The sequence below is a fragment of the Myiozetetes cayanensis genome, unplaced genomic scaffold, assembly GCF_022539395.1.
Source record: "Myiozetetes cayanensis isolate MyiCay16 unplaced genomic scaffold, myiCay2020 scf5-8, whole genome shotgun sequence".
Lineage (NCBI taxonomy): Eukaryota > Metazoa > Chordata > Aves > Passeriformes > Tyrannidae > Myiozetetes > Myiozetetes cayanensis.
Genome location: NW_026087742.1, coordinates 108,771,876 through 108,784,939, shown reverse-complemented (window position 1 = coordinate 108,784,939; position 13,064 = coordinate 108,771,876). Strand labels below are relative to the sequence as shown.

Genomic DNA, 13,064 nt, shown 5'->3' with positions numbered 1-13,064 from the left:
TTATGAAGCAGAGAGCAAGTGGTGCTGCTGTGCAAATGAGGGAGAGCCAAGAACCAAAGTCTTCACTTTGGCTGTCTCAGCCAGGGCTGGGCCAGGCAGAGGCTGACCCTGAAATTTTCCTTGGCCAAACCCTCCAGATACAGAGATTTCTCACAGAGCCCATTGCATCACTTGCAGTTTGTGCTCTTCTGCCCATCATATCACACCTGTGTCAATACCATTTCATAGCTGTTTTGTGTTTGTTAAATATTTGTACAGGAGCACATGCTAGTAGGAAAATGCAAAAGACTTGCAGGATGCAGCATGAGCAGGGCAGCTCCCCTAGGGATGGGACTGTGCTCGTGGGGGCTCCATGGCTCTAGCACAGCCCTGGCAGGGACTGGTGGCCCTGCACTGAGCCAAAATGAGGCTTCGGACCCACAGACGTGGAGCTTGGCAGGGCATAAAGGCTTATTTGTGCCCTCAGGGCCCTGAAAAGAATGAAGAACATTAAAAAAATGTATTTTCCTGGGGGTTTTTTTGGACCAAGTTTTCAGCTGTGCTATGGTAGAGTTAAACAACCCTCACTGGGGCCCAGAAACTAAAATATTGCAGCCTGCTTACCTCCTTATGCCAAACTGCTTGCTATATAATCTGAAGTTGGTCAATTGCTAAATACTAAAGTGATTTCATTTAAATTTCTGCCTTCAAATATAATTGTCAGACAAGGCTTTATGCCACCTGCACTGTAGGTGGTTTTGAAATATGACCATTACTTTCTCATTTCCTCATTACTTTCTCATTTCCTCCTCTGTGTAAGGAGAGGTGTACTAGTGTAAATCAAGGTGATGGTGTATCTGTCAGAGAGAGTGATATGTTGAAATGGCAATGTGAAGAACATATAATTAAAACATACTGAAAAAAGGTTTGACTTCCCCAGAAAGAGAGATAGCTGTGAAAAAGTCATGCAGGGTGATAGCTCCTGGTGGGATTTGTTCAGGACCCCTCACTCTGAATTAACCCTGAGATGCTTGGAAAATGCAGCAGTTGCCATGGGAAATGTCAGGCAGAAGCAAAATCCAACAGAAATTAATAGGAAGGAAATGAAAGAGAAGAAAGAGAAGAAAGCTGGGCCACGGTTTCCTTCTTGGTTGTCCTCTGGCAAATGACTCCCATGACCTTCAAGGCCAGCCCCTGGGGACTGTACATATGCCCTTAGTGACACCCAGGAGAAAAGACAGCAGAGAAAGAAAATGTGGTCAAGGTGCCAAGGCCTCCAGTCTCATTTTACAGTCTGACAGGGAGGGGACAGTGCCAGTGCCCCTTTTTCAGGTCCCCCCTTGTATTGGGTCTGGCTGAGATGGAGTTCATTTTCCCCACAGCAGCCCTCACAGTGCTGTGCTTTGCAGCTAGAAGGGTGTTGATAACAGAGCAAGATTTTTGGCTACTGCTGAGCAGTGCTGGCACAGCATCAGTGCTGATGTCCCCCCCATTAGGAGGCTGGGGGGGGGCAAGATCTTAGGAGGGGATATAGCTACAACAACTAGCATCATCACATCCCTCTACAGGGACTGCCTGATCCAGTTACCACATGGACCAATTTCCTTGTAAGCTCCTGTGAGCAAGTGTTGCATCCCACTCCTAAGAGGAAGGGAGCACCCAAGCTTTATAGATGCCTGTAGTCAGAAAGAATATGATATTCATATAGTCACCTAACATAATGAACAGAAGGCCTCCCTCCTCTCTGAGCTTACAGGAGACTGACCCTTGACACCTCCTTTCTTGAGGGCAAGCAGCAATCAGGGTAGGCAAAGCATTCTTCAGCAGTGGCTGTGGGGTGGTGCACCAAGAGCATCCATGCTGCTTCCTTTTGAAAACACCTTGGGAAGACAATGGCTCATTTTCTTCCCAACCTCCCACCCTGAGGAAGAGCCTGGCCTTGGTGCCTTTGCTTTGGAGAGTGGGGCTGCAGCATCTGGGGCCCCTTCTGAGAGTGAGCAGCTCCCAACCTGCTGCACCTCGCTGTGCCCGCAGCAAGATCCTCTTTCAGCAATACATGTCTGCTTGGACACCTGGGAAAACATGGCATTATAGGACACCTGTCAGCACAGCTTCTGCTTCATCTGCATGCAGTGGTCATCCAAACCCAAAAGCAAATGCCCACTCCATAAACAGTCTTCCCCATCTATCATGCATGCAGTTGTAGCCAGTGAAGACTTCCAGGCATTCAGCCACTAGTAGTTCTGTCCTTCACCCATCATTCCTTGTTCAAAGACCTCCTTACCAGCTCAGCCATCCTACCAGCAGAGATACATTTGTCCAGCTTTGTGAGGTGGCTCCCATCTCTCCCAACTAGATGTTGATCTTCAAAGAGGATCTCACAGCCCCAGAAACCAAAACCCTGTTGCAGACATCTTCTTTCTGTGAATCTTCTGCCCTGTTTCATAACCCATTCATATTCTTGGCAACCACAGTATCTGGTAACTACAATCTCAGGCATTACTTTGTGGAACAGTGTTTGTTCAGTTTTATTTTGAACAGCTTTTGATGCATATCCCCTCCCTTCAGACTTAGGAAAAGGAGTTAGGGTACAAGGCATCAGAAGGAGTTCAAAGAGATGAAATTGCTGCCTCATGTAGGAGAAAAATCAAACACTTTCTTTTTCCTTTTGAAAATGTGGCTACCTGTCTTTGTGTGTAGTTATATGGAAACACCACCTTATGCAAAAAATAGTCTATTGGTTAAACTCTGCATAAAACAAGGCTGGCATTGGTTGTCCAGGCTGCCTGCTCCTGCTGCACCTCCTGTTGCAGTACATCATCCTGGAAACAAGACCTTTTCTTTCAGCAAGGGATGACCTGGTGTATCTACCATACATGGGAACAGCAAGAAAATGGAACTCCACAAATGACCATAGGTATTTTTGGTGGGAGGGAAAAGCTCCACTGAGTTTGGGACTATACATGAAATATGGTTAAAAGTGTACAAGCCCCTGGATTTATTTCAGTGGGATCTGGAACTGCCCTACCCAGAGTCACTTGCTGGGAGGGTGTTTGAATCTTGTGCACTTGATCAGAAGACTTTACACAAACATTCTGGTGAAAAAGACCATCAAACAGAGGAAACTTGTCATTTAGAACCACAGAATCACAGTGCTGACAAAACCAAGTTTCAGAGCCATGTTCTGCTCCCCCAGCTGAGGCAGGGCAGCTCGGCCAATCACTCAGCAAACAAACAGCTGAGCCAGGAGCCTGGCAAAGCAGGGAGCATGAGGCAGAGCCCTGGTGGGACACGGCTCCTCTGGGAGCTGCAGGCACAGACTACAGAGCAGGGAGACGTAAATGGTACCCAGAATGTAGGCATGCTGCCAAGAAAGCAAACGTATGATAGAAATGAGACTTGCATATGGCCTTCAAGGGGGGTGATTCTTATAATTGAATCACAGAATGGCTCGGTTTGGAACGGATGTTGAAGCTCATCTAGTTCTACTCTCCTGCCATGGGCAGGGACACCTTCCACTAGACCAGGTTGTTCAGGGTCACGCCTGGCCTTGAACACTTCCAGGGATGGGGCATCCACAGCTTCTCTGAGCAACCTTTTCCAATGCCTCAGTACCCTCATGGCAATGAATTTCTTCCGTATATCTGATCTAAACCAACTCTTTTTCAGTCTGAAGCCACTGCCTTCTGTCCTATCACTACAACTCCCTGAAAGAAGGCTGTAGGCTGGTGGGGTTCAGCCTCTTTGTCTCAGGCAACCAGCGACAGGACAGGAGGAGACAGTGTTAAGCTGCGCCAGGGGAGGTTTAGTTTGGACATTAGGAAGAATTTATCCACTTAAAGGGTGATTAGACACTGGAACGAGCTGCCCATGGGGGTGGCGGCGTCACCGTCCCTGGTGGCGTTTAAGAAAAGACTGGACGCGTCACTCAGCGTCACGGTCTGGTTGACAAGGTGGTGCTGGTTCGCAGGTTGGACCCGATGACCTCAGAGGGCTTTTCCAGCCTAATTGGTTCTGAATTCCGTGGCCGGCACAGCCCAGGCCGCGGGCCCAGCGCTCCGAGGCGGCGGGGCGGGCTCTGAGGGCGCGGTGCCGCCCCCCCCCCCTCCGGCCGCCAGGCGGCGCTGCCTCCCCGCCGGCCCCGCCTCCTCGGGCCGCCATGGCCGCGCCCGCCGCGGGGGACGAGCTGCCCGTGCCCGGTGAGTGCGGCCGGTCCCGTGGGGCCCGGCCGGGGGAACTCGTTCTCCCGTGCCCGGTGAGTGCGGCGGGGCCCGGCTGGGGGAACTCGTTCTCCCGTGCCCGGTGAGTGCGGCGGGGCCCGGCTGGGGGAACTCGTTCTCCCGTGCCCAGTGAGTGCGGCGGGGCCCGGCCGGGGGAACTCGTTCTCCCGTGCCCGCCCCCGCTCCGCGGCCGCCGCTCTGCCCCGGCTCCCCCCGGCTGCGGGCGGGGCCGTCCGGCGTGAGGGGAGAGACGCGGCGGCCGCCGCCAGAGATCGGCACGGCGCGGGCAGGGGGGCAGCGCTGGGCACCGGGGAGCGGGGGGGATGGCTCCGTTAATACCGAGGATTAATAATTAGTCCGTGTCGTGGTTTGCCCCAAGGCGATGTTCAAACATTCGCTCGTTGCCCGGGACAACAAGCGCCTCGTTTACGTCCCGCGGGATTTAGCTTGTACGAGTCGGTGGGGTCCGGTTTCCAAACGGATGGCTCCACGGCATCACAGCATCACAGAACAGGTCGGGCTGGGAGCGACCGCAGCGGGTCATCTGCTCCAACCCCCCTGCTCGACCGGGGTCATCCCAGAGCACATGGCACAGGATTGCGTCCAGATGGCTCTGGAGTATCTCCAGTGAGGGAGACTCCACACCCTCTCGGGGCAACCTGTTCCAGTGCTCGGTCACTGCACAGCAAAGAAGTTCTTCCTCATGTTCTGGTGGAACTTCCTGGGCATCAGTTGCTGCCCATTATCTCTTGTGCTGTTGCTTGGTACCACTGAGCAGAGCCTGGTCCATCCTCTGACACCCCCCCTTTAGCTATTTATAGACATTGATGAGGTCCCCTCTCAGTTGTCTCTTCTTGAGGCTGAACAGGCCCAAATCCCTCAGTTTGTCATCGTAAGAGAGGTGCTTATGCCCCTCAGTCATCCTCGTTGCCCTCCACTGGACCCACTCCAGGAGCTCCGTGCCCCTGTTTTACTGAGGAGCCCAGAACCAGACACACTACTCGTGTCCAGGTTTGAAATGTTGTGGCTTAGCTGTGAAATGAACAAAATACAAAGGATGGTTGTGAGTTTGACAGCTTTTTGTATGCAATGATGAAGAATATGTTTATGTTTTCATGTTAACCCTGTTGAAGGGAAAAGAAATGAATCACAGAGCTCTACGGCACAAGTGCCAAATAATCACTGAGCATGTTCAGATGTGCTGCTTGGCTGTCTGGCTGGAGATTAAAACATAAACTAGAGTTTTCAAATGACTTTTAGTATGTCTGTGGTCATAGATGTGTCTAGATAAATTAAAGAATAACTCAACTCTTTCTATAAAACTTGAGTTTGCCTGCACAAAGTTGTTGAGGAAGTGAGCAGGTGAAAGTGCAACACATCTAGTGAGGTAATAAATAGAATTTGTACATGTCTGCTGCATCTAATCCATTAAATAACATGCCTTTGGAAATAGGGGAACTTTTGCATAAAATAATTACTTCTAAATTATATCAAATTTACAGTTTAAGAGAGAGCTTCTGGGTTTTGGAGCTGGGGTATACATTATTGATGAGGTTGTTTTCATTGAAATTTATTCCATTAAGGTGTCTCCATGTAATTTTCAGAAGCAGTGTGCTGTTACTGTGTGTATTTGTTCACATTTGTTACATGTTAACAAAAAATTTACAAGCAAAAGGTTTGTTTTATTCTCAAAAAAATTCTATGTCTATAGCACAGGCTTTGACATTTTAAAATAGTAGGTCTACCTGTCCTTCACCACGTTGTCTGTGTGGCTTTTGGCAAATTATTTAACTTGTAAGTCCACTCATTATTCTGTAGAATTAGTATTTTCTGTGTCAAGCCACATGCTTAACCAAAAGATGAATGAATAGTTAACATTCTGTGTTTTGAACAACGTTTTGAACAACACTGAATACTTTTGAAAGGGGGAAGAATTATGAAAACCAGACAGATTACAAGAGCAGAAGAGCTGCCTGGACTTTATTTTGGGGTAGTTTTGTTAGGGTTTCTTTTGTCATGGTCTTATCACAGAATCACAGAATGGCTGGAGTTGGAAGGAACCTCTGGAGATCATTTAGTCCACTCCCCTTGCTTAAATCAGGGTCACCTGGAAGAGGTTACACAGGATTGTGTCCAGGCAGGTTTTGAATCTCTCCGGAGATGGAGACTCCACAGTCCCTCTGGGCAGCCTGTCCCAGTGCTCTGTCACCCTCACAGTTAAGAAGTTCTTCCTCATGTTCAGGAGAAACAACAGTTGTACCAACCCGTATATTGAAGGCTGAGAGAAGAAAGAAGAGAAATATAGGAAAATAAAATGTTCAATTGAATTGACAGAACATGGCTATTTCAAAATATATGAGGCGAAATTTGCTTTCACTAAAATTGACATTATATTTTTTGTGTTTTAGAATCAGGTGCTGTTTTCACATTTGGGAAAAGCAAATTTGCAGAAGATGTTCCTAGCAAGTTCTGGTTCAAAAATGACAAGCCTGTACTTATATCATGTGGAGATGAACATACCGCTATCATTACAGGTCAGTATTGGAAATGGAGTGTATAGAATCATAGAATTGTTTAGGTTGGAAAAGACCTTTAAGATCATCAAGCCCAGCCATTAAACCAGCACTCCACCACTTCCACGGGCTGCCTGTTCCAATGCTTGACAACCATTTCCGTGAAGAAATTTACCCCAATATCCAATTTAAACCTTCTCTGGCACAACTTGAGGCCATTTCCTCTCATCCTGGTACTTGCTACCTGGGAGAAGAGACCGACCCCCACCTGACAACAGCCTCATTTCAGATAGTTGTAGAGCCATAAGGTCTCCCCTGAGCCTTCTTTTCTCCAGGCTAAACAACCCCAGCTTCCTCAGCTGCTTCTCGCAGGACATGTGCTCCAGACCCTTCACCAGTTCCACTGTCCTTCTTTGGATCGATGTGATGAAAGGTTATATATTTGGACAGCTTTGAAAGTTAGGAATCTTATTTGAATCCTGAGGCGGTAAATGAGTTTGTGGAGAGGAGAGAGGACTGTTCTGTGGGACCTGTTGGATGCCTTTAGAGTTACTGTAAGGTTACTCCAGGTTTTCACAAGACATGCCCAAGAACTGTCTTAAGCGAGTTTGTAATAACTGAATGTATCAGAAGATTTTAAGTAGTCATGAGTTTGTTCAGGTTGAATGTATCTTGTGACTCTGACAATGTTTAGTCTATTAGATATATTGTATCATAAAAGTAACAGTATCTGCTGAACACCCTCAAGAGGTTCACTAGAAATATGCCTGAAACAATAGATACAATTGTATCTCTGAGATGAAGGTTTGAATTACAGTTAACTGTCAGATGAAAATAAGCCTTGAAAGAGCAACTCAATAAAGTTCAGAAATTCCTACAAAAATCAGAAGTAAATGGAAAAAACATTCAAGGAAACTCTGATGTAATACAGTGAGCATTATTAATGTTTATTTTAATATCTTTGAAATGATGGAGACAGTACACAAATTAAAAAATTTGTTCATTTTATTTTACATGAAAGGGACTACTGTTCTGTTGAATAGCATGTGTGTCAATTGTATTGACAATCTATTGCTGATAAGACTGTTTTTATAAAATTTATGTGTATTTTCAGAACTTTTTAAGTTGAAATGTAGTTATTCCTCATTAATAGCCAATTGGTCACTGCTTATTAAATAATTTCTGGAGGGTTTCTTGCGATGTTTGAAAGGAGAATTGAAGATCCTAGATTTTTCGAAAGAACTATTCCAGGCATGATAGAAAAGACTGTAAATTTCATGGACTTCAGGACACCTTGAGGTGAAATTACACAATGCATTTTTCAAGCCTAACTTCACAGAAGACAGATTATACATTAATAGTTTATTTTGAGCAAAACTTCACACTTTTTCTTGGATTGAACCAGTAATATTAAACTACCAGTTGCATCAAATTAATCCAGATGTAAGCTGGAGCACTGTGATATTTTCCTTTTGAATTTTATTTTTCTATGTGCTTTTATATGCCCACACCCAGTTTGAAGTAACACTGGTATAGCTCTCTGTTTAAACTAGTTGATTTAAGTTGCCTCCTTGTATTTGCATGTGCCTGTGCCAGCACTATTACCCTAATCAATCACTGCCATAGTGACCACTTAGATAAAGCTTTGGAAGAAGTCAGCTTACATAGATTTGCATGCAACATTGTCTTCCCTTTTCCCTGTTGTTTTAATATATGTTTCAAAAATGTCTCTTGTTTCAAAAATGACTCTTTAGCTCTCCTTAGCTGTTGTAGTGGGCAGATACATCTCCAGGGAAGCTTCTAGATAATCGACTCCTGATTTTCTCAAAGCTTTTGAGGAGAAGGAACTATGGAAGCATGAGTAAAAAGAAGCTTTTTAGGTACCAAAATGTTTTCTGGGTCGTTGTAAAGTAGAGGAAAAAGTGAGGGTAAAGTATGGATCAATGACAATCAAACGGTAGAAAAACTGCAAGAGTCACAGGAAAAAAGTGAAAAAGGGGAAGAGAAAACCATTGTCCCTCATTTGTTCTTCACACCTGTGCATGCCCATGTGCACTTCACATTTCTGCTGTTAGATGGAGTTGGATGATAGAGTGGAGTTACAGCCCTTGGTGACTGACACTGACCTGCAGTAACACCTGGAATAAACACTCCAGAGGTGCCTGCCAATACTGAGTTCACTGAGAAGGCCACAGGCCTTGTGGGAAACCAGGAGCTTCTTCAGCTGAACCTGGCCTGGAAGAGATAAAAAACAAACATCACCAAGGAAGAAAAAGTATCTCAAGCAGGTGTGTGTTAATGCATGCTTCATTTTATTTTCAGTCTTTATTTATAGGTCACAAAATTCTCCCTCTTTTTTTTTTTTTTTTTTTTTCCACACCTTGGAAGAGAGAGTGGGTCCTATGTTTGTAGGGGTCAGTAAGAATATGAGGTAGGTTCAAATCTGATAGAGGTATATCAATTTGACATTAACATGTCTCAACAATCATAAGTAAAACAATCACACAAACTAATACAAGGCATTCCTTAATGCTGGATTTGGGCAGGAGAGACAGGTATACCTAGCAATGAGTCTTGACTGAATACTGATGAAGGTAATGTACAAGAACTAGCATTTAGCACTCAAACAAAATATTCAGAACCTTTCAAATACTTCTTTCATCTAATCCAGCATCAATATTCCCATTTGACTTCTATGAAGAAAAGTGTAAAGTAACTATAAAACACTCTGTTTTTTGGCTTTCTGTGTCAGGAGTTAAGAGTCCAAAGTTTTATTTACATGCTCTGACTGTATGTTGGAATAGAGAGGATTAGTGATAGTTACTTGCTGGCTTTGAGTTGGGTTGCTGAGCTAGTTGAAGAAACGTTTCCTTCTCCAGTTTTGGAGTTTGAGATTTGTGTTTCTTTATTCTTTTGCTGTCTACTATTAGCATAGACACCATTAAAATGTTCAAGCAGGAATTTTTTTTAAGCAATGGTCTTCTTTAGGTCTGTAACCCAAGTCATGAGCAGTATATCTTCCAGCATCACTTGTAACATGTTTAATAGTGGTTCTTGCCCCATTTCTATAGTTTTTGGCCCAGGACTACTGACAGTCCATTCCCTGCATCTTTTATAACTGCAGGCTTTGTAAAGCAATTTATTCAGCCTCTTGGGAGCTGGTGTGAAGAAGTAATGATACTTATGTTTTGAAGAATCTCCTTCCAATATCTGTCTATTAATTGTCCTTCTCACAGGACCCTTAAAGTTAACAATTGTCTTATTGTTTATTTGCCTTGATATAATAAATCCAATGCGCAGGCTGGAAGGTGTAAAAACCTTCCCCGGATCTTCGCTCGCGAAGATGGGCCATTATTATTATTATTATTTGCCTTGACTAGAGTATCCTAGACAGCTTGTCCACATTTGATCAGAGACTGATCCTGTTCGCAAGGGGGAAAATGGTGATGAACGAAGACATGTTTTCTGAACTCAGTGCTGTTGAGAGAATTGAAGCCCCCAGTGCAAGAGGGTAGAAGGAAAGAAAGAAGTATCAATTGTGAAAGTAGGAATGGAAAGAGGTGCATATGGAATTGCAAGAAGATAATATACTCATCATTTCGGGTTTTGAAAGGCATTAAACATTCACCAAGAGATGTTGGAATCTCTCCAGGTCTTTTGACACTGTGCTTCTACTGTTTCTGCTTACCAGCAGGTCACCAGAACATGGCAGAGTATCTTTTACATCAGTTGCAAGGGGAGAGTGAGGAAAGATTAGTACACATTTGTGTTGATGCGCTGTTTGATTTTGTGTGATGCTAAATGTCCTAAGCATGACTGTTCTTGTTGCTCAATAAAGTTTTTATTTTGAGAATTATCATGACTTACCTAACAGAACTGATGTCATTCCTGTTTTTCTGAGAGCTATTTGAGTTGTATATGAATTTTAAATTAACTGTTAACATAGTTTATTTACAAAATAGCATTAAAAACCCCACAAAATTAGAAAAAAAAGAAGGCACAAAAAAATCATAGTGTCTGGCATATCATGGACTGTCATATAGTCTGTAGTCTGTCCAAAATATTACCTTTTATGTTTTATTCAGATATAGCTTCTCAATAGAATCATGTAGTAAATGCTCGAAGTCTGTACATGATCTCCCCATCTTATTTCTGTCCCACATTAATATAATTTAGAAAGCAAAGAGGGGAATATATAACACCTGCCTTTAAACATAGGTGATAGGAATACTTGGCAGCCCACTCTGATGAAGCATATGGGACTTCAGCTGGTATCTCCCACCTGCCAAGCGAGTGCCTTTAGTAACACTTCATGACCCCGAGGAACACATGACTGATGGGGTTCCCAGGAATCAGTGCTGTGATAGCAGCTCCTCGTGGAAATGTGCTGGTTAGGAGACACTCTCTTCCTGAAGTCTCTCTGTTCCCAGAGATGTGAGTGTCTTGTGGCTTCCCTGAAAACCCTGAACTGATGTTGGTGAGACATCTGCTGGTGTACTTGCCACTGCACATGCTTGGGAGAAACTCTCCAGTTTTGCATCAGGATTAAGATGGAAACTGGTGTTGGAAGTGAGTTTTAATCAATCACCGAAACAGTCTAAATAGTCCTTTTTATTATATAGTTATTTTCTGTCTGCTCAGAGTCATAATCTTACTCTGCTGGACCTGTTTTGTGCCAGCCATTCCAGCTGGCAGATGGCCACACTCTCTGGATGAGAGCACCCAAGTGGAAGCAAAAAAACTAAGACCAATCTTAATTTACAAAGTTTTGGAATATGGTGCTTGACTTTCTGTCTGCTGTTGGATTAATTCTCACTTCAGTGCATCTGTGGTGATGACTGGAGTTATCTCAGTGTGCAGTTTTGAAAATAGTGCCTTTTGCATGCAACATTATGTCATATTCCTTGGCCAGTTTAGATTGCATCATATCTGTTCCAAAACCTGATTTGCTGTACAGACACAGAAATGTTGCTTCATTTCAGGCATTTGTTTAGGTTTCTCACCACTCTTACTAAATCAGCTTTGTGAATCACAGAATATTCTGAGTTGGAAAGGACCTGCAAGGATCATCAAGTCCAGCTCTTGAGTGAATGGCCCACAGGGGGACTGAACGTGTGACCTGGGCATTATTAGCACCAAGTATTGACCAGCTGAGCTAATCTTAGGATCCTCTGTAGTGCCTGTTAGTTTTTATTCAATGTCTGAATTACGTGCCTCCCAGATTTTTTATTTTCTGTTATACTGCTAGGAAGCCTGAAATTATAAAAGGTTGTCACTCAGTTGTAAAAGAATGTAAAAAAAAATTCCTCTCATCTATTAAGCCTCTTGACTCACAAAGCAAAACCTGAGAATTTAAAGACTGGTATAAGAAACAGCAGATTATAGGATGAAAAGCATGACCTGTTTGAATTTTGCAGGAATAAAAGAGAATGCGCTTAAATTGAATTAGGGCAGCTTGGCATCATACTCCCACAGAAATACTGCTGTCTTATAAAAGCAGTTAAAAAGTATAAAGCAAGGATACAAAGAAGTAATACCAATATAGGATAGATGCCATTTGCTAATAAAAGTTCTTTCTGTTAAGGTGTGTTCACTCTCAGTGAGAGACAGCTCTGCCTGTGTTTTGACAGGATTGCATTATAAAACTTGAGATGGTGATATAAATGCTATTTGTAGAACGCTATGAGTGCAGACTTGACCTCAGACTTCCTTCCCTTCCAGTTTTCTTGGAAAGACATAATATTGACACGTGGCCCCATGTCCCCAGAATTGTCAAATCTAGCAATTTGATGGAGACTTTAGAGAGCAGTTATTGTTAATGGTTGGTGGGGTTTTTTTGGGTTTGTATTTTTTTTTTAATTATGTGTTTATATTTAAGAAAATAAATGGATTAGAATAATGTTAGAAGATGATTTTTTTGTTGTATTAAAAACGTTTCAATGTCATATTTCAAAGTTTCTGTAAATCACATTCAGACTCTTCACAGGGAACCCACACTATTAAAGTTACAAACAGATATTATTTTGGCATTGCTATATGGAATTGCTGTTGTGCATTGTGATCATGTGATAATTGTTGATACCTAGGGTGGCAACATGATGGAGTCTTAACTCACAAAGCTCTGCAGTCCTTCATCAAAAGTAAATTGAAACACCTTTTATCAGTTGTAAAAGAGGTTTCTTTGATTGGTTATGGTTTTCTGGGGTGGTTTTGTTTGTTTGGGGTTTTTGTTTTGTTTCTGTTTTGGTGGAGTTTTTGTTTTGTGGTTTGTTTGTTTTATTTTTACAAATCAGTTTTTATTGTTTTGCAAGCATTTCTGCTGGAACAAAGGTTTTATCTTTCTGTGGGAATT

General features: G+C 43.4%; 1 protein-coding gene across 1 annotated transcript in view; it reads left to right on the top strand.

Annotated features, from left to right (window-relative positions):
* Nucleotides 1-4,120: 4,120 nt before the first annotated feature.
* The window catches only part of RPGR (retinitis pigmentosa GTPase regulator), a 49,003-nt gene continuing 40,059 nt past the window's right edge, over nucleotides 4,121-13,064 (top strand). Inside the window, 2 exon segments of the mRNA XM_050331808.1 lie at nucleotides 4,121-4,178; nucleotides 6,608-6,733. Coding sequence (XP_050187765.1) covers nucleotides 4,139-4,178; nucleotides 6,608-6,733 — 166 coding nt within the window. The 5' untranslated portion in view covers nucleotides 4,121-4,138.